Raw genomic sequence first — 20,730 nt, forward strand, 5'->3', positions numbered from 1 at the left:
TATCCAAGGCTCCCAGCTACCCAGTAATGTCCAGGGCATTTTTGGACTCTGATGAGGAGGCATTAAGAGGTGGTTAGAGTCTTATTCCAGCCAACAATAATGGGTTGAACAAAGCCTTAGGGGCAGGCAGGTGGCCAGATGGGAGGAGAAGTGCTCCTCTTGTTCAGGCGAATGACCTTTCCATCCACTTCTCTAGGCTGTAGAAAGTGGAGCTGAGCTGGGGGGCCCTGAGGTTCCCTCCTGACTTCAGAGTCCTCTCCATTCCTGTCCAGCCAATGCCTGTCTTCCTTTTGGGCCCTACCAGCATGACAGGGGGCTGCGGGCAGGAGGGGACAGAGGCCATGTTGACACACAGGGCTGTGGGCGAGAGACAGCTGAAGTGTCAGTGTGAGGGGCCAGTGTGGGGCTGCAGCTGGGAGGGCTGGGGTGGGGCCCGGGGTAGTTGTGCCTGTCCTTGGGTGATGGAATGATCTGGAAAGAGACTCCTTCCCTGCCCTCCACCTGTGAGAAGCCCCTCTAGAGTGGCACCTCCATCTTATGTTTGGCCACCCATCCTGCCCCTGGGAAGAGAGCCGAGGTGGAGTAAGGGATGTGTACTCTTTCAAGGAGTGGGAGAATTATTCTAGCCAATGTTTGTGTTGTCCCAGTTCTGTTTACAAAGCCTCGTCATGTTTACAGATGGCTGCGCAATTCATTACCTCATTTAACTCTCATGTACCTCGTCTGAGGGAGTAAGAGCTGTTACAGCCGAGTTTAGGTCAGTAAATATTCACCGAGTTGCAGGTACTGCGGGGCATAGAGATGAATCCGATTTAGCTTCTGCCCTGGAGGTCTGGGAACTTGCTCAAGATCACTCAGTGAGCAGCTGAGCTAGGGTTCTCATCTAAAGACCCTGGGCCCAGGCCCTGTTCTGATGTCAGGCCTGATACACCAGGTGTTTGTGGTCGGGGAATCCCAGTGTCACTTGAATGGGCTGTGACATTATGGGTCTGGGAGAGCTGAGCTTTGGGGACACAGGTCATTTTACTGTAGTATTCATGGAAACCAAGGGAAGTGTTGGCTTTTCTGCTGTGAGCAAGGGGAGCAGCTGGGGCTACAAGCTGGTGGGGAGGAGAGAACCCACCTGAGAGAAACCTCAGGACTGCGGTCAAGTCCTGACCACCAGAGTCCAGAGAGACATGAAGGACTGTGACCAGCTCTGAGCAGAGAGATGGATACCATGACCTCAACTGGTCCTTTTTGTTCAGAGACTCTTGACTGGACTTCAGTCATCCACTCATTCATTCATTCACTCAGCAGACACTTATCCAGCGCTCCCTGTGGCTGGTCCTGCTTCATACTGTCTTTGCTCTGGAGAATTGGAGGTTGGGGTTCCTGAGGGGCAGGGTCCTGAAGACAAGGATACTGCTGGGTAGAATTAGGACCTACCCCCCAGGAAATCAACGGGGACCAGGTGCCGTGGCTCACACCTGTAATCCCAGCACTTTGGGAGGCCGAGACGGGCGGATCACAAGGTCAGCAGTTCAAGACCAGCCTGGCCAACATAGTGAAACCCGTCTCAACTAAACATACAAAAATTAGCTAGGTGTGGTGTCAGGTGCCTGTAATCCCAGCTACTGAGGAGGCTGAGGCAGGAGAATTGCTTGAACCCGGGAGGCAGAGGTTGCAGTGAGCCAAGATTGCGCCACTGCACTCCAGCCTGGCGACAGGGCGAGACTCCGTCTCAAAAAAAGAAAATCAATGGGACAGGGCAGATGTGGGGACAATGGTAAGGTGATGGGAGAGTGGGAGGGAGGTGTTAGGAAGGCCTTCTTGACTTCATGTAGGCTGGTGGGGGTGTTAGCCAGCAAGCCTCCAGTTCCCTGGGAACCGTTCTCAGGGTACCAATTTTACCACCTCTCTGCAAACACTTCAAGATTCTTAATCAGACTCAAATTGGCCACAAATCAGGTAAACAAACTCACTAGTGGGGTGGGGCTACCACCCGTTCTGACCCTCCGGCCCAACCCAGCCCAGCCACCCTGCCCTCCCTAGAGCCTGTGGTGTTTATCGGTGGCATCGGGAGAATTAGTGTGTATTTATGTTGGCGTGGGGTGTGGGGTGGATTTGTGTGTGTGCAGTTAGGCCTAGTGGAAGGAATGCGGGATCTGAAGGCAGGCCGGCCTGAGTTCCAGTCCTGCCTGTTGCTCACAAGCTTTATGATGCGAGAGCTAACCCCTGCCAGCCTCAGTTGTCTTTTTTGCAAGATGGAGGTTGCAGCCCCAGTCTCTGGAGCATGTTATGCAGATCCACCCAGAGTGCCTGCCAGGCACACAGTAGGTGCTCAGCTCAGTTACTGTGGCGGCCCCCACTCCCCATTGTTGTTGTTTTCCTATTGCCTGGCGGCCACAGCTGGTATCCCTTGAAAAGGGCTACAGGGGGTGGAGTCGGACCCTGCCCCAGCCCTGTGGGGACCCTGGGCTTGGGCCAGGGCCTGGGGTCTGGGCCTGCAGACAGCTGTGTCTATAAAGCAGCTGAAGGGCTGAGGCCGGGGGAGGCCCTGGCAGCAGGGCGTTATTTTGGGCCTGGCCTGCCACCCCCAGCTCCTGTTTCTCTTGGGAGTCTGTTGGGGGGAGGAAGCGTGGGGAAGAGGAGGGGGTGCAAGTGGGTGAGGCATGGAGTGGGGAGGCCTCCCTCAGGGACATGGACCCTTGAGTTCTATTTCTGTTCCTCCCTCCTGTTCCTCCCTCTTTGTCCATATCTGCCTAGAGAGGTGGCAATAGAGGCCACTCTGGGTATCACTAGAAGACCACCAGTTTGTGGCCACTAGCCACTGGCCACTGGCCTGGGCAGGGAACCTGGGGGCTCACCCTACCAGCCTCTCCCAGCTCTCTGAAGGCAGGGGGTACCTCGTATTACCCCCTAGGATTTGACCTTAGGCTCCAACTTGCTGGGAGAGCAGTGCCCCTGGTGTCAGACCCCAAGCCGGCCCTTGTGCTGTCCCTGAATCTGCATGTAGCCTGTGGGAGGCGGAGCAGTGACCGGCAGGAATTCTGGGCAGCTCAGGCACCTGTGGGCCTGAGGGTGCCCTCTGCCCCCACCCTCCTGATCTCCTGGGCAAGACACGCCAGGTGATTCATCTCACCAGAGCAGAAAAACAAGTTCAACTGGGCACTTTCATCTCCCCTCGCTGGCAGGCCCGGTGTGAGCTGCTACCCCGGTGCCCCTCACCAGGGGTGCTTTACCCCCTCTAGTATTCCTGGCCTTAGTGGGCATTTCTGGTCTCAGGGATACCAGGCTGGGGTCCAGGTGGGCCAGGTGTGGCAGTTCAGCCCCATGCCCCATGGCTGATGGCTGGTGCTGGGCAGGTATGCGGGGCTGACGTAGTGCCTTTGTGGCAGCAGTTTCGTGGCACAGATTCTGCCAGCTGGTTCTGGAGTCTTGCCCTGAGGAGGTGGCCAGGGTGAGGGTGCCAGTGCAGGAACCTTTGGCGCATGCTTCACCCTGGCCTGGGATCTGCAGCCTGGGTCCAGATGCCCACAACTGGAGTCTGACGCTCCTTTTCTCTTCATGGGGGACTCCCAGAGGTCTCTGCAATGACCAGGGCTCTGGTTGCCCCATGCCTCAGCTGCAACTCCAGCTGACCCTCCTTCCCCACTCTCTGGGTGGCATTACGGGGGTGTGGATCCCTTGCCAAGAGGTTGGCACGTGGGTGTGCTGGAATGGCATAGGGAGAATGCACCGAGTTTGTTTGCTTGGGAGAGGGGCAGGGGGTATCCAGAAGATTCATGATTCGTCATCGCCTCTCTTGGGGGATTTTTACCCCTTTGCCCTGAGTTGTGCCTTTGGGACAAAGGAAGCCTTTCTTTGCCAGCCAACACCCTGTACTGGCGGGCGAGCTCCCCAGGGCTGGCACACTGGGGCAGCCTCTGAGTGCACAGGGTGGGCCTAGTCAGAAGACGCCTTTGCCCTGAAATCCCTCTACTTCCCAAGCACACAAGCTTTCTCCTGCTGTTAAACCTGCAGTGTGCAAGGGATATGGGCGGAGGGGTCCTTCAGTCAGGCTTCTCCCTGTCTGAGGTGGCATGACCCAGAGTGAATTTGGATGGGGTGGCCAGGTCCGAGAAGGTCCCCCGCCAGTGTCCTCTGACCCATCTGCTCCCTCCTGCCAGTGTGCACCGGCACAGACATGAAGCTGCGGCTCCCTGCCAGTCCCGAGACCCACCTGGACATGCTCCGCTACCTCTACCAGGGCTGCCAGGTGGTGCAAGGAAACCTGGAACTCACCTACCTGCCCACCAATGCCAGCCTCTCCTTCCTGCAGGTGAGGCCCGTGGGCAACCCAGCCAGGCCCTGCCTCCAGCTGGGCTGAGCCCTCTGTTTACAGGTGGGTGGCAGAAGAAGGTGCCCTGCCCTTCTGTTTCCTCTCTTGTTGTGGTTTCTCAACCAGGAAGTCCTTTCTAACGTCTAACCCCCATTTGTTTTACTGCAGAATCAGTTGACTCTCTCTATAACGTGACTGGCCGAGGTCGTCTCTGGATGGGATGCGTCTGTGTTTCCGCTAAATCTTGTGCTCTCTTGCCAGCATGATCATGTCCCCTGTCCACCTGCCCCAGCCACTCTCTCTTTCCCACCTACAGCAGCAGAAAGGGCTGGTGAGAAGGGTGGATTACAGGCCCGGTTCTGCCACTGACGAGCCCTATGAATGTGGCCTACACCCCCTTAGCGTCACTGGGTCTCAGTTTCCCTATCTGTATGTTGGGAGCAACATACAGAAGCTCAAAAGAGAAATGTCTGTGAAAAGGTTATGAACAGGAGAGAGGATGGAAACCAAGCTGCTAGATCACGTCCACAGACCCTGGAGTGGGGCCACATGCTTGGTTTGTCAAATTGCAGACGCCGGCCGGGCGCGATGGCTCACACCTATAATCCCAGCACTTTGGGAGGCCGAGGCGGACAGATCACCTGAGGTCGAGAGTTTGAGACCAGCCTGACCAACATGGAGAAACCCCGTCTCTACTAAAAATACAAAATTAGCCGGGCATGGTGGCACATGCCTATAATCCCAGCTACTTGGGAAGGCTGAGGCAGGAGAATCGCTTGAATCTGGGAGACGGAGGTTGCGGTGAGCCTAGATTGTGCCATTGTACTCCAGCCTGGGCAACATGAGTGAAACTCCGTCTCAAAAAAAAAAAAAAAATTGCAGATGCCATCCCATCCAGGCCTTTGCTTTCACTGATGAAGAAACTGAGATACAGAGAGGGCAGGGCACCTGTTCAGAGTTTATGAAGTGCCCCCCCACCATTATCTTTCTTGATCATATAAGAATCTGGTGAGGCAAGGTGGGGCGTGATCTTTATCTCCATTTTATCATTTTATTTAAGCGGGAACAGGACTGCTTAGTGGCTGCGGGCCTTGCCCAAGATCTCCAAATACTGGGGAACCCCAGGGAGGCCCTGGGGGGTGGCAGTGTTCCTGTTTCAGCCCCACCCTGCTTCCCCCTCCCAGGATATCCAGGAGGTGCAGGGCTACGTGCTCATCGCTCACAACCAAGTGAGGCAGGTCCCACTGCAGAGGCTGCGGATTGTGCGAGGCACCCAGCTCTTTGAGGACAACTATGCCCTGGCCGTGCTAGACAATGGAGACCCGCTGAACAATACCACCCCTGTCACAGGGGCCTCCCCAGGAGGCCTGCGGGAGCTGCAGCTTCGAAGCCTCACAGGTGGCCTTCACCGTCATTGAAACCTTTTCTTGGTTATTCAGAACTGACCAGGGCCACTGCTAACCAGGGGGAGGCTTTGTGTGCATTAGAAATGGTGTCCCTTCTGGGCAGACGCAGGCAGACCCCGGGAAGACGCCCTCAGAAGATTGGAAAAAGATTCCCCTTCTTCCTAGGAAGTTGCAGCTTGCGTCAGCACACATAATTCAATCATGAGAATGCAGGCTGGCTTTTTGCCCCCACTTGGCTGAGTGAAGTGTACAGTGAACAACCTATGTAACTATTTGCTGGCCCTGGAGCCGACTCTGCCCCAGAGTCTGGGTTCCAGGTGCTTTGCCCGCATGGCCCATTTCAGTCACGCTTTAGTCCTGTCAGGAAAGAATCAGTGTTATTCTCATTCTACATATGAGAAAACTGAGGCTTGCAGATATTATAAGGGCCAAAAGTTACACAGCTAGTGAGTAATGGGGCTGAGTTTCAGACTCTACAGTCTCTTGACCACCAAGCAGCATGCCCAGAGTAGAGCTGAGAGGGAAGGAGAGAGCTGCGGTCCACGTGAGCATCTGGACCTAGCATGGATAACTCACTCCTCCCTGGCTCCCACTTTATTCTTATTGCGGGTGTGGTGGTAGTGGGGCTCAAAGATGGTGAAGATATCTTTCTCTCCTCCCTGGGGAATCTGGGGATTGTTTAAAAGGCCTGCTCCTCTTTTAGAAGGCAGGAGGGCCCCAAGGGAAGCAGAAGGTGACAGAAGGGGAAAGGGTCCTCTGATCATTGCTCACCCCACAGAGATCTTGAAAGGAGGGGTCTTGATCGAGCGGAACCCCCAGCTCTGCTACCAGGACACGATTTTGTGGAAGGACATCTTCCACAAGAACAACCAGCTGGCTGTCACACTGATAGACACCAACCGCTCTCGGGCCTGTAAGCCATGCCCCTCCCTGCTGCCTTTTCTCTCAGACAGCCTGACCCCAGCCCCAAACTCCCGACTTACAACCCAGTGCCTGCCCGCCACTGCCCCAGCCGCCTATACCACCCATTTCCTCCCTCTCCGTCCCTCCTGCCGTCTCTCTGTGCCTCTTCATCTCTGGGGTTCTCTGTCCTGTCTCCCTCTGCTTATAGGTTGTGCCTCTGGTTTGGGGGCCTGTCAGCCTGTCTGGGTCCCTCCCTTGCTGTGCAGTTGGCCTCGTGGCCTCTGCTGCTGTTTGTGCCTCTCTCCGTTATTAACCCGTCCTCTAGCTGTTAGACATCTCTCTCACTGCCTGTCTCTGGTTCTGTCCTCAGGCCACCCCTGTTCTTCGGTGTGTAAGGGCTCCCGCTGCTGGGGAGAGAGTTCTGAGGATTGTCAGAGCCGTGAGTCTCAGGGAGGCCTGGAGTCAGGGAAGGGGAGGGCCGGGGCCGGGTGGAATGCGGGTGTCATACAGGTAACATGGGAGGGGTGGGATAACAGGCTTGGGATATCTTCCCTGGGGCAGGTAGTCTCCCTAGAAGGTGATGCTGATGAGGGTCTGGTGCCCAGGGCGCCACTCAGCCCTCATCCTGCCCTTTGCCCAACAGTGACGCGCACTGTCTGTGCCGGTGGCTGTGCCCGCTGCAAGGGGCCACTGCCCACTGACTGCTGCCATGAGCAGTGTGCTGCCGGCTGCACGGGCCCCAAGCACTCTGACTGCCTGGTATGTGCCTCTGCTCTGTGCCCAATGTGCCCTACCCCCCAGGATGCAAGGGGTGGGCACCCCGCCTGGTACTGCCCTATTGCCCCTGGCACACCAGGGCAAAACAGCACAGTGACAACCAGCCACCTGTCCCCCCAGGCCTGCCTCCACTTCAACCACAGTGGCATCTGTGAGCTGCACTGCCCAGCCCTGGTCACCTACAACACAGACACCTTTGAGTCCATGCCCAATCCCGAGGGCCGATATACATTCGGCGCCAGCTGTGTGACTGCCTGTCCCTGTGAGTGCCAGGGAGAAACACAGTTTTCATCGTTTTGGTGGGGAGGTTTGTTTCTGTAAATGGGAGCATATGGGGAGCGCTATCTGCATCTTGCTTTGAGAGCTGGTCATGACAGTTCCTGCCGAACTGCCTTGTTCTTTCAACAGCTGTGGAGCAGGTGGCAGTAAGGAGAGGCAGCTAAGAGCCCAGACTTGGGAGCCAGACTGCCTGGGTTTGAAACCCAGCTCTATCAGTTAGTAGGCACGTGACCCTCTTGCTGTGCCTCAGTTTCCTCATCAGTAAAATGGGGGCAAGAATAGTCCCAACCTCATAAGATGGTTATAACATTTGAAAGAGTTAATATTTGTAAAGCTCTTAGAACAGTGCCTGGTATGTACTAAGTGCTCCTAAATGTTACCTTTTATTCTATAGTCTGGCGAGGTCAGTTTTACCTTTCGTTTTGTTTTTGAGACTGAGTTTAGTTAGCTCTATCGCAGTGGCACGATCTCGGCTCACTGCAACCTCCGCCTCCCAGGTTCATGCTATTCTCGTGTCTCAGCCTCCTGAGTAGCTGGGATTACAGGTGCCCACCACCATGCCTGGCTAAATTTTGTATTTTTAGTAGAGATAGGGTTTCATCACATTGGCCAGACTGGTCTCGAACTCCTGACTTCAGGCGATCCACCTGCCTTGGCCTCCGAAAGTGCTGGGATTACAGGCATGAGCCACCGCACCTGGATTTTTTTTTTTGGCAGAGTCTCGCTCTGTTGCCCAGGCTGGAGTGCAGTGGTGCAATCTTGGCTCACTGCAACCTCTGCCTTCCGCATTCAAGCAATTCTTGTGCCTCAGACTCTTGTGTAGCTGGGACTACAGGCATGCACCACCATGGCTGGGTAATTTTTGTATTTTTAGTAGAGACGGAGTTTCACTATGGTGGCCAAGCTGGTCTCGAACTCCTGACCTCAAGTGATCCGCCCGCCTTGGTCTCCCAAAGTGCTGGGATTATAGGCATGAGCCATCGTGCCCGGCCTAGCTCAGTTTTATTTAACAGATCACCTATTTACTGATGGGCGTTTATGGACTGGGCTGAGACCTGGGGAACCTCTTTCCTCCTCTCACAGGAACAAGAGTGGGCCTTCAGATCCTGGCTGACTGTGTTAGGGAGAGGACAAAATGTAGAGCCAGACCATTTGGGTTCAAATCCTAGCTCCTCCACTCACTAGCACAATGACCTTGAATAATTTACAGAACTCTCCGCTTTGGTCTCCCTTTTTGCAAAATGGGAATCTCACAGTGCTGATCCTGTCCAGTTGTTGTGAGGGGTACATGGATGTCAGGGGCTGATGCGTGGTAGGGCATTTAAGTTTTGGTTATATTATTCTTCTTGTGCCTGGGCACGGTAACGCTGCTCATGGTGGTGCACGAAGGGCCAGGGTATGTGGCTACATGTTCCTGATCTCCTTAGACAACTACCTTTCTACGGACGTGGGATCCTGCACCCTCGTCTGCCCCCTGCACAACCAAGAGGTGACAGCAGAGGACGGAACACAGCGGTGTGAGAAGTGCAGCAAGCCCTGTGCCCGAGGTACCCACTCACTGCCCCCGAGGCCAGCTGCAGTTCCTGTCCCTCTGCGCATGCAGCCTGGCCCAGCCCACCCTGTCCCATCCTTCCTCAGACCCTCTTGGGACCCAGTCTCTGCCTTCTACTCTCTACCCCTGGCCCCCCTCAGCCCTACAAGTGTCCCTATATCCCCTGCCAGTGTGGGGAGGGGCCTGGACCCTGATGCCCATATGGCTGTTGACCTGTCCCTGTGTGAAGGCTGAGACGGCCCCTTCCCCACCCACCCCCACCCCTTCAGTGTGCTATGGTCTGGGCATGGAGCACTTGCGAGAGGTGAGGGCAGTCACCAGTGCCAATATCCAGGAGTTTGCTGGCTGCAAGAAGATCTTTGGGAGCCTGGCATTTCTGCCGGAGAGCTTTGATGGGTAAGAGTGGGCACGATGGCCTGAGACAGTGTCAGGGAAGACAGAGTCCTGAGGATCCAGATGTGGCAGCATCTCTTGGGGATGGCAGGAGACAGAAGTAGGGGGGCCAAGAATGCAAAGAAAGCAGATGGGAGACCAGAGGGAGCAGGGCCTTTGGGGTGGCGGTGGTTATTTTTGTAAATGACATGCTATCCGTGAACAAGGACTTGTATGGAGGTCAGACCATCTAGATAAAGTAAAATTCCCTTTGAGTTCTTAGCAGCTTTATTCAAAATATCCCAAATTGGAAATAACTCAAATGTGCATCACTAGGTGAAGGAATAAACAAGTGGCAGTGTATCCATTTGGTGAAGTTCTACTTAGCAACCAAAGGAAATGAACTACCGATACAACATGAATGAATCTCAGAAACATTACATTGAGCAAAAGAAGCCAGAGACAAGATTCCATACTGTCTGATCCCCTTTATGTGAGGCTCTGAACAGAAAAAACCACTCTGTGGTGGGACAGATCAGAACGGTGGTTGCCTTAGGGTGGGGGCCCTCAAAAGGGAGGGACACAAGAACATTTCTGGGGTAATAGAAATGTTCTATATATTGATTGGGGTAGTGGATACATGAGTGAATCCATTTGTCAAAACTCATCAAACTGTATGCCAAGAGTCCGTGCATTTTATTTATTTTATTTTTATTTTATTTCATTTTATTTTTTGAGATGGAGTCTCGCTCTGTCAGCAGGCTGGAGTACAGTGGTACAATCTTGGCTCACTGCAACCTCCGCCTGCTGGGTTCAAGCAGTTCTCCTGCCTCAGTCTCCTCAGTAGCTGGGACTACAGGTGCGCGCCACCACGCCCAGCTAATTTTTGTATTTTTAATAGAGACGGGGTTTCACCATGTTGGCCAGGATGGTCTCGATCTCTTGATGGCATGATCTGCCCGCCTCAGCCTCCCGAAGTGCTGGGATTACAGGCGTGAGCCACCACGCCCAGTGCATTTTATTGTATATAAGTTATACTTCAATAAAAAATGAATTGGGGCCAGGCACAGTGGCTCACGCCTGTAATCCCAGCACTTTGGGAGGCCGAGGCAGACAGATCACTTGAGGTCAGGAGTTCAAGACCAGCCTGGCCAACGTGGTGAAACCCCGTCTCTACTAAAAATATAAAAAATTAGCCAGGCTTGGTGGCATGCGCCTGTAGTCCCAGCTACTCAGGAGGCTGAGGCAGGAGAATCGCATGAACTCGGGAGGTGGAGGTTGCAGTGAGCTGAGATTTTGCCACTGCACTCCAGCCTGGGTGACAGAGTGAGACCCTGTCTCAAAAAAAAAAAAAAAAGGGTCAGGCGCGGCAGTGCACACCTGTAATCCCAGCACTTTGGGAGGCTGAAGCAGGAAGATTGCTTGAGCCCAGGAGCTCAAGACCAGCGTGGGCAACATAGTGAGATCCCATCTCTACAAAAAACACAAAAAATTAGCCAGGCATGGTGGTACGCACCTGTAGTCTCAGCTACTAGGGAGACTGAGGTGGGAGAATCACCTGAGCCTGGGAGGTGGAGGTTGCAGTGGGTTGAGATCATGCCACCGTACTCCAGCCTGGGTGACAGAATGAGACCCTGTCTCAAAAAAAAAAAAAAAAAAAAAAAAAATTCCCTTTCACACTTCCTTTACCTCCACTCCCCTTTCCAGAGGGGACCATGGTTAACAGTGTGTGTGTTCACCTAGACCGTTTATGCGTCTGTAGACACACACACAGTGAAGTGTGGTTTTCATTGTTTTGGTGGGGAGGTTGGTTTCTGTAAATGGGAACATATAGGGAACACTGTCTGCACCTTGCTTTGAGAGCCGGTCATGACAGTTCCCGTCGAACTGCCTCGTTCTTTCAATAGCTGCAGAGCAGGTGGCGGCAAGGAGAGGCAGCTAAGAGCCCAGACTTGGGAGCCAGACTGCCTGGGTTTGAAACCCAGCTCTATCACTTACTAGGCATGTGACCCTTGTGCTGTGCCTCAGTTTCTTCATCTGTAAAGTGGGGGCAAGAACAGTCCCAACCTCATAAGATGGTTATACCACCATGCCTGGCCAGATGATTATAAAGTTTGAATGAGATAATATTTGTAAAGCTCTTAGAACAGTGCATGGCAGATGCTAAGTGCTCCTAAATGTTTGTTTTTATTATGTGGCTGGGTTTTATTTAACAGCTCCCCTGTTTACTAATAGACATTTAGATCACGTTCCATTTTCACTCTTAAAAACAGTTCCACCTTGTATGTGGCTCTGGGAACATGAGCCAGTGTCTCCCTAGGCCACATTCCTAGAAACAAGATTTCTTTTTTTTTTTTTTTTTTTTTGAGACGGAGTCTCGCTTTGTCGCCAGGCTGGTGTGCAGTAGTGTGATCTCGGCTCACTGCAACCTCAGCCTCCCGGGTTCAAGTGATTCTCCTGCCTCAGCCTCTCGAGTAACTGGGACTATAGGCGCGCGGCACCACACCCAGCTAATTTTTGTATTTGTAGTAGAGATGGGGTTTCACCATGTTGGCCAGGATGGTCTCCATCTCTTGACCTCGTGATCCGCCCGCCTCGGCCTCCCAAAGTGCTGGGATTACAGGAGTGAACCACTGCACCCAGGCAGAAATAAGATTTCTGGATCAAAGGATATAAATACTGTTTTGATAGATGTTGCCAAACTAAGGCCTGGGCTTTGAAGCCCAGGAAGGGAACAGCTGGGCTCGATGGGCAAAGGGTTTGAGGGAAGGCATTCACGGTGGGGAGTGGCTGGCATGGCCAGTGCTGGGAGTGATGTCCACCCTGTTCCTGGCCCTGCTGACTCCTCTCCTCATCCCTCCAGGGACCCAGCCTCCAACACCGCCCCGCTCCAGCCAGAGCAGCTCCGAGTGTTTGAGACTCTGGAAGAGATCACAGGTGGGCTCTGTCTCTGCATCCTGCTCTGCAGGGGCTGGGAGTCCTTCTCCTGTCCCCACTCCTTTAATCTCACCCTCTGCCTGCAGGTTACCTATACATCTCAGCATGGCCAGACAGCCTGCCTGACCTCAGCGTCTTCCAGAACCTGCAAGTAATCCGGGGACGAATTCTGCACAAGTGAGCACTGAGAAAGAGGGGGCCTGATGGGGAGGAGTCCCTGTGGGAAGCTTTGGGCCTGAGGGAGTGCTCCTGTAGCAGTAACCTTTCCATGAAAGTCTGCAGAGTGTGCTGGGGATGGAGGAAGATGAGAGTAGCCTTTGCTGACCGGGAAGGGGTCCGTGGTAAGGTGCCCACCTTTCTCCCACAGTGGCGCCTACTCGCTGACCCTGCAAGGGCTGGGCATCAGCTGGCTGGGGCTGCGCTCGCTGCGGGAACTGGGCAGTGGACTGGCCCTCATCCACCATAACACCCGCCTCTGCTTCGTGCACACGGTGCCCTGGGACCAGCTCTTCCGGAACCCGCACCAAGCTCTGCTCCACACTGCCAACCGGCCAGAGGACAAGTGTGGTAAGACAGGGAGCCCAGTGTGTGCGCTCCCCATCTGCCAGCACACAGCAGTGCCCAGGGGGCCCTGGCAGCAGCGTTCTTGGACTTGTGCAGACTGCCCATCCCTGTGCACCCTTCTTGACTCAGCACAGCTCTGGCTGGCTTGGCCTCTTGGCATGGCTTCTCTAGCTGGGTCCTACCTGCCTTGGCATCCTTCCCACCCCCTCTGTTTCTGAAATCTCAGAACTCTTCCTTTCCCTACATCGGCCCCACCTGTCCCCACCCCTCCAGCCCACAGCCATGCCCACAGCCAGTTCCCTGGTTCACTTGGACCTGGGGCCTCCCCTAAAAGTCCCCTGCGGTCCCTTCCTCCTCACTGCAGTGGGCGAGGGCCTGGCCTGCCACCAGCTGTGCGCCCGAGGGCACTGCTGGGGTCCAGGGCCCACCCAGTGTGTCAACTGCAGCCAGTTCCTTCGGGGCCAGGAGTGCGTGGAGGAATGCCGAGTACTGCAGGGGTATGAGGGGCGGAGGAGAGGGGTGGCTGGAGGGGTGCATGGGGCTCCTCTCAGACCCCCTCACCACTGTCCCTTCTCTCAGGCTCCCCAGGGAGTATGTGAATGCCAGGCACTGTTTGCCGTGCCACCCTGAGTGTCAGCCCCAGAATGGCTCAGTGACCTGTTTTGGACCGGTGAGCTGCTGGCGGGCTCAGAGCTGGGTGGAGGTGGGCAGTGAGGGGGATTGCCAGGGACTTGGCAGGATGGCGAGATGCGGTAGGGTGTGCTGTCTGGTAAAATATCCCTGGAGAGGGCTCAGCACTGAGACCTGAACAGCAGCAGAGTGGCAGGAAAGGGGCCCGGTGGACCCTGGGGCCCTTCAGACTATGAAAAGTTCTAAGGAGGTCTGTGTTTGGCTGTGGCTGTGGCTGTGCTAGGGTGGTTAGCCCTGTGGACTCAGGCATCAGACTACCTGGATTCAGACCCAGGTCCTGCTTCCAACCTTGGTTTTTTATTCCTAAAATGGGTATTGTAATAATACCTACCTTGCTGGGGTGTGGCAAGAATGAAATTAAACAGGGCTTGGCACAGTGAAGCACGGGAAAGGCTTTCTACAGAGCGGTGACTGTTGTTACTCGCTGTTACACCTTAGGTAATGCGTTTTCCTCTCCGGGGGCCTCCCATTCTCTGGTTCAAGTCCCTGCCCAGGATCAAGCTTGGAGGAGGGCCCCGAGGGGGGTCCACAGAGACTGGGTGAAGAGCAAGGGTGTTTGTCCCAGGAGCATGGCGAAAATTGCTGCTGGGTGGCCTTGGGAAGCACAAAGGGGACCCAACTAAGGGCCTGATCCTACTGCCCTGGGGGTGTCAGTGCCAGCCCCCAACAAACCTTTTCTGCCCCCCCCAGGAGGCTGACCAGTGTGTGGCCTGTGCCCACTATAAGGACCCTCCCTTCTGCGTGGCCCGCTGCCCCAGCGGTGTGAAACCTGACCTCTCCTACATGCCCATCTGGAAGTTTCCAGATGAGGAGGGCACGTGCCAGCCTTGCCCCATCAACTGCACCCACTCGTGAGTCCAAGGGTCTTTTCTGCAGAAAGGAGGACTTTCCTTTCAGGGGTCTTTCTGGGGCTCTTACTATAAAAGGGGACCAACTCTCCCTTTGTCATATCTTGTTTCTGATGACAAAAATAATACATTGTTAAAATTGTAAAATTAAAACATGAAATACAAATTAATGCCCTAGCAGTTCTATCCCCACTGTTAATAATTTGAAATATTTTTCCTCTAGTTATTTTTGTCTGTGCACATTCTAATATGTATATATAAGTTAATATATATTAATATTATTCTCCAGTTATTTTTATCTGTGCACATTCTAACACACACACACACACACACACACACACACACACACACATATATTTTTAGACGGAGTCTCACTCTGTCGCCCAGGCTGGAGTGCAGTAGTACAATCTTGGCTCACTGCAGCCTCCACCTCCTGGGTTTAAGCAATTCTCCTGCCTCCGCCTCCTGAGTAGCTGGGATTACAGGAACGTGCTACCTTGCCTGGCTAATTTTTGTATTGTTAGTTGATAGGATTTCACAATGTTGGCCAGGCTGGTCTCGAACCCCTGACCTCAGGTGATCTGCCAGCCTCAGCCTCCCAAAGTGTTGGGATTACAGCGGTCAGTCACCATGCCCAGTCATATATTTCTTTTTACCAAATAGAATCATAGATCATACATATTGTTTGCAAATTGCTTTTTCTCACTTTCCAGAACCTTGAAATGTTTTTCCATGTTCTAACATGGTGATCTACTTTATTCTTTTAATTTTTCTTATTTAGTTGTCTTTACACATGAAACACATGAATACATCCTTGTGATAAACATTTTCAGTAACATAAAAGTATAAATGTTACAAAGCCAACGTGCCCTTTCACTCAACTCCCTGTCCACCCAGTCTCTCCTGTCCGCTGGGAGAAGCACCGCAGTGACTTGTGTGTTCATCCTTCCGGGCTCTTTTCTGCACGCTTATGTAGATATACTACATTTATATTAGGTCGAGTCAAATAAGATTGCTGTTTGTGTAAACCAAAAATGGTCAAGAGCCTGGGCGCAGTGACTCACACCTGTAATCCCAGCACTTTGGGAGGCTGAGGCAGGCGGATCACTTGAGATCAGGAGTTCGAGACCAATCTGGCCAACATAGCGAGACCCCGTCTCTACTAAAAATACAAAAATTAGCCAGGTGTGGTGATGTGGTGATGCTGTTCTGCACTTTGCTTTCCCCCCGACTTGAGGTATCCTTTCTTGTGAGTACAGACAGATCTACCATCTTTTTTTTTTTTTTTTAATTACTCAACCTGTAACATGGATGTAATTTCACTTTGTTTTTGAGGGATATTGAGCTTGTTTCCCTGTTTTTGCAGTTTATTGCAATTGAGCTCCATACACAAGTGAGCCCTCTTTTGTATGCCTCCTAGTGGGTATACAGTGCTGGCAATGTTTATTACAAGGATGTATTCATGCATTTCAATTTAAATACAACTAAATGAGAAAAATTAAAGGAATATGGATCCAGACTGGGCACGGTGGCTCACGCCTGTAATCCCAGCACTTTGGGAGGCCGAGGCAGGCAGATCACCTGAGGTCAGGAGTTCAAGACCAGCTTGGCCAACATGGCAAAACCCCATCTCTACTAAAAATACAAAAATTAGCCAGGCGTGGTGGTGGATGCCTGTAATTCCAGCTATTTGAGAGGTTGAGACAGGAGAATTGCTTGAACCTGGGCAGCGGAGGTTGCGGTGAGCCGAGATTGCACCAGTGCACTCCAACCTGGGCAACACAGCGAAACTCCGTCTCAAGAAAAAAAAGAAAAAAAAAAAAAAAGAATATGGGTCCAGATCCATATGGATCCTAGATCCAGATCATGGTGTTAGAACATGGAAAAACATTGCAAGATTCTGTTAAGTGAAAAAAGCATTTGCAAACACTATGTACAGTCTATATTCAGAGGAGGAACTGCTGGGTCATAGATAATATTTCATTGGTGTTGCCAAACTGTTCTCTGGAGAAGTGGTATCGGTTTACCCTGGGATTCTTCTATGGAGGGAATAGTTGAGCTCCCGGGCTTGCTCTTCTGGGTGCCCCTCCCCGCTTCCTACCCACCACAAGGAGCTGCAGGGAAGCGGGGCATGCCGGTTCCTTGGCTGGAGAAGGAGTCTCCTTGTGAGGTGGTAGAAGGAGCACTGATGGCCTTGAGCCCAGTTTCTGCCTTTGTCAAATGGGGATAATGACCCAGCCACGCCCCTCCCAGGGTTGTTGTGAGGCTGGAAAGGTGGTTCCCAAGAGGGTGGTTCCAGAATTGTTGATGAGACTCTTTCTCCTGCAGCTGTGTGGACCTGGATGACAAGGGCTGCCCCGCCGAGCAGAGAGCCAGGTTGGCCTGGACCCCAGGATGTACCCCTCATTGCCCTTCACTCCCCCACTGGATGCTGGGTGGTCACTGCTGTAGGGAGGGGACCCCCGACATATGTCCCTTCCCACCCACTCTTCCACTGTGGAACCTCCTGTCATTTTCCACTTCACCAAGTGACAGAGGACCTGCTCAGATGCTGAGGGGAGGGGACTGCAAGGAAAGATGGCTAGGAAACCCAGTCCCTCCACACCCTGGAGTAACTTGATGCCTTGTGAGGGACACAGGCAAAGTTCAATTCCTTGGAAGTCAAGGGAGACTGAGACGAGTGCAGCTGCAGCGCTGAGGGAGTGATGAATTCTTAACTGGGGATGGTGGGAGGCTTGGAGTGGGAGGTGGCATTTGAGCTAGGCTTTGAGAGAGGAGCAGGTATTGCACTTGCATTTAGGTAGAAAGCATTGGGGTGCAAGGTGACACTGCAGGGGGAGGCATCAGGAAATTCAGGATGTCTTCAAAGTTCTGGTGTCGGGGGCTGTTGAGTAAGCACAGGAGTAAGGGGGTCAAGTTAGAGTCAGGGTGGGGTCCGACCTGGATGCCATAGGCCCTGATCCCCAAGCCACAGGGTGGGACTTGACTGGGCCGTGGGGACCTTTGGAAAGGACTTTGGGGAGAAAAACAGACTGGAGTCTGTCTTAGGCAATCACCTGTCCGTGAAATGAGCATGTGTTACAGGCTTGGTATGTACCAGACCCTGTGCTAAGCAAGGGGGTGTGGAGAGGACAGGGTGACATCCTGTCACCCTGTCCTCTCCATCCATCTATCCCAGGATGCACTATCTTTTTTTTATTTTTTTGAGACGTAGTCTCACTCTGTCTGCAGGCTAGAGTGCAGTGGCGCCATCTCGGTTCACTGCAACCTCTGCCTCCTGGGTTCAAGCGCTTCTTGTACCTCAGCCTCCCGAGTAGCTGGGATTACAGGCACATGCCAGCACACCCAGCTAATTTTTGTATTTTCAGTAGAGACGGGGTTTCACCATGTTGGCCAGGATGGTCTCGATCTCTTGACCTCAAGATCCGCCCACCTCGGCCTCCCAAAGTGCTGGGATTACAGACATGAGCCACCGTGCCCAGCCAGATACGCTATCTTTTTATTGAGTGATTGAGACAGGGTCTTGCTCTGTTGTCCAGTCTTGAATGTGGTGGTGTAATCACAGGCTCACTGCAGCCTTGACCTCCTGGGCTCAAGTGACCCTTCTGCAGTAGCTGGGACTATGGGAGCGTGCCACCACGCCTGGGTAATTAAAAAAATTTTTTTTTTGTATACACAGGGTCTCACTATGTTGCCCAAGCTGGTCTCAAACTCGTGGGCTCAAGTGATCCTCCAGTTTTGGCCTCCCAAAGTGTTGGGATTACAGGAGTGAGCCACCACTCCTGGCGATGAGCCAAGTCTTTTTTTTTTTTTTTTTTTGAGATGGGGTCTTGTTCTGTTGCCCAGGCTGGAGTGCAATGGCTCAATCTCGGCTCACTGCAACTTCTGCCTCCCAGGTTCAAGCAGTTCAAGCAATCCTCCTGTCTCAGCCCCCCTAGTAGCTGGGATTACAGGCGTGCGCCACCACGCCCGGCTAATTTTTGTATTTTTAGTAGAGATGAGGTTTCGCCATGTTGGCCAGGCTGGTCTTGAACTGCTGACCTCAGGTGATCCACCTGCCTCGGCCTCCCAAAGTGCTGGGATTACAGGCGTGAGCCATCGCGCCTGGCCGAGCCGAGTCTTAAAAGATGACCCTGTGGAGAAATGGTGGTCCAGGCTGAAGGGACAGCCTATGCAAACACTGGGAGGTGTGGAAAATCATGACCTGTGGGTGGAAATTTTGGCTAGTACATCAAAATCATCGGGTGTACATTCCTGTACCCATGCAGCAGTCAGAATCTCCGGGGGTGGGGCCCCAAAATTGTATGCATACAGACGGTGCCCTGATTTGCGATGATATTACTTAGGATTTTTTGACTTTACAATGGTGGAAAAGCAATAATATACATTCAGTAGAAACTGTACCTTGAATACCCATACAGCCATTCTGTTTTTCACTTTTATTTATTTTTATTTATTTATTTATTTATTTATTATTTATTTATTTTGAGACGTTGTTTTGCTGTTGTTGCCCAGGCTGGAGTGCAATGGCGCAATCTTGGCTCACTGCAACCTCCACCTCCCAGGTTCAAACAATTCTCCTGCCTCAGCCTCCAGAGTAGCTGGGATTACAGGCGTGCACCACCATGCCCAGCTAATTTCGTATTTTTAGTAGAGACGGGGTTTCTCCATGTTAGTCAGGCTGGTCTCCCGAGCTCAGGTGATCTGCCCACCTCAGCCTCAAGCCACCATGCCCAGCCCTACTTTCAGTATTCAATAAATTACATAGCCAGGCACCGTGGCTCACACCTGTAATCCCAGCACTTTAGGAGGCCAAGGTGGGAGGATCCTTTGAGGCCAGAAGCTCGAGACCAGCCTGGGCAACATAGTGAGACCCCATTTCTACAAAAAATAAAAAAACTAGCTGAGTGTGGTGGCGTGTGTCTGTAGTCCCAGCTACTTGGGCAGCTGAGGTGGAAAGACTGCTTGAGCCCAGAGGTCAGGGCTGCAGTGGGCCATGATCTCACCACTGCACTCAGCCTGGGCAACACAGCAAGGCCCTGTCTCAAAAATAAATAAATACATAAATAAATAAATAACACAAATTTATTTAACAGTTTATTATAAAATAGGCTTTGTGTCAGATGATTCTACCCAACTGTAAGCTGCTGGCAGTGTAAATGTTCTGAGCATGTGTAAGCCAGGCTAGGTGTCTTAAATGCATTTTCAGTTTCAACTTAGAATTGGTTTATCAGGACGTAGCCCCGTGGTGTTGAGGGGCATGTGTATTAACAGTCTCCTTAGTGACTTTTTTTTTTTTTTTTTTGAGATGAAGTCTCGCACTGGCTGTAGTGCAGTGGCGCAATCTCAGCTCACTGCAACCTCTGCCTCCCGGGTTCAAGCAATTCTCCTGCCTCAGTCTCCCAAGTAGCTGGGATTACAAGCACCCACACCACGCCCGGCTAATTTTTGTGTGTGTGTGTTTTTTAGTAGAGATGGGGGTTTCACTTTGTTGGCCAGGCTGGTCTCGAACTCCTGACCTTGTGATCCGCCCGCCTCAGCCTCTCAAAGTGCTGGGATTCCAGGCGTGAGCCACCGTGCCCAAAGTCCTTAGTGATTTTTACACCATGAATTGTTGGAGCCCTAAGCCAGAGCCAAGGGCAAGAGTATAGAGAATCTGGAGATGCGGAGAGGGTTCTGATTGCCTACAAGGAGTTTGGACTTTATTGTGGAGGCAGTGGGGAGTCAAGGCAGGTTTTAGAGTAGGAGAGGGTCCAAGCCTGTGGGTCACCCTTCCGACTTCCCTTTCCGAATGCCAAACACCTTCATGTCCCCCGCGGGCCCCCTTTGTCCCTCCCACCCCAAACTAGCCCTCAATCCCTGACCCTGGCTCCCGCCCCCAGCCCTCTGACGTCCATCATCTCTGCGGTGGTGGGCATTCTGCTGGTCGTGGTCTTGGGGGTGGTCTTTGGGATCCTCATCAAGCGACGGCAGCAGAAGATCCGGAAGTACACGATGCGGAGGCTGCTGCAGGAAACGGAGGTGAGGCGGGGTGAAGGCCTCCCAGCCCGCGTGGGGTCTGCACTGGCCCCCGGCATTGACCCACCACCCCCTCACCCC

General features: G+C 52.9%; 1 protein-coding gene across 10 annotated transcripts in view; it reads left to right on the forward strand.

The window, feature by feature from the left end:
- ERBB2 (erb-b2 receptor tyrosine kinase 2) overlaps positions 1–20,730 on the forward strand; it is a 42,378-nt gene that overhangs the window by 16,513 nt on the left and 5,135 nt on the right. For 7 of the 10 annotated variants that reach the window (XM_063656167.1, XM_054457281.2, XM_063656166.1 and 4 more), the window contains 16 exons: positions 4,152–4,303; positions 5,488–5,701; positions 6,488–6,622; positions 6,983–7,051; positions 7,256–7,371; positions 7,510–7,651; positions 9,096–9,215; positions 9,490–9,616; positions 12,456–12,529; positions 12,616–12,706; positions 12,897–13,096; positions 13,458–13,590; positions 13,673–13,763; positions 14,474–14,634; positions 16,960–17,007; positions 20,514–20,652. In XM_063656167.1, coding sequence (XP_063512237.1) covers positions 4,152–4,303; positions 5,488–5,701; positions 6,488–6,622; positions 6,983–7,051; positions 7,256–7,371; positions 7,510–7,651; positions 9,096–9,215; positions 9,490–9,616; positions 12,456–12,529; positions 12,616–12,706; positions 12,897–13,096; positions 13,458–13,590; positions 13,673–13,763; positions 14,474–14,634; positions 16,960–17,007; positions 20,514–20,652 — 2,012 coding nt within the window. Of the gene's footprint in view, positions 1–4,151; positions 4,367–4,471; positions 4,635–5,487; positions 5,702–6,487; positions 6,623–6,982; positions 7,052–7,255; positions 7,372–7,509; positions 7,652–9,095; positions 9,216–9,489; positions 9,617–12,455; positions 12,530–12,615; positions 12,707–12,896; positions 13,097–13,457; positions 13,591–13,672; positions 13,764–14,473; positions 14,635–16,959; positions 17,008–20,513; positions 20,653–20,730 lie in introns of those variants that run through there. The other 3 variants (XM_054457284.2, XM_063656169.1, XM_063656172.1) reach the window with 3 other exon arrangements.

Source organism: Pongo pygmaeus, chromosome 19 (genome assembly GCF_028885625.2).
Source record: "Pongo pygmaeus isolate AG05252 chromosome 19, NHGRI_mPonPyg2-v2.0_pri, whole genome shotgun sequence".
NCBI lineage: Eukaryota > Metazoa > Chordata > Mammalia > Primates > Hominidae > Pongo > Pongo pygmaeus.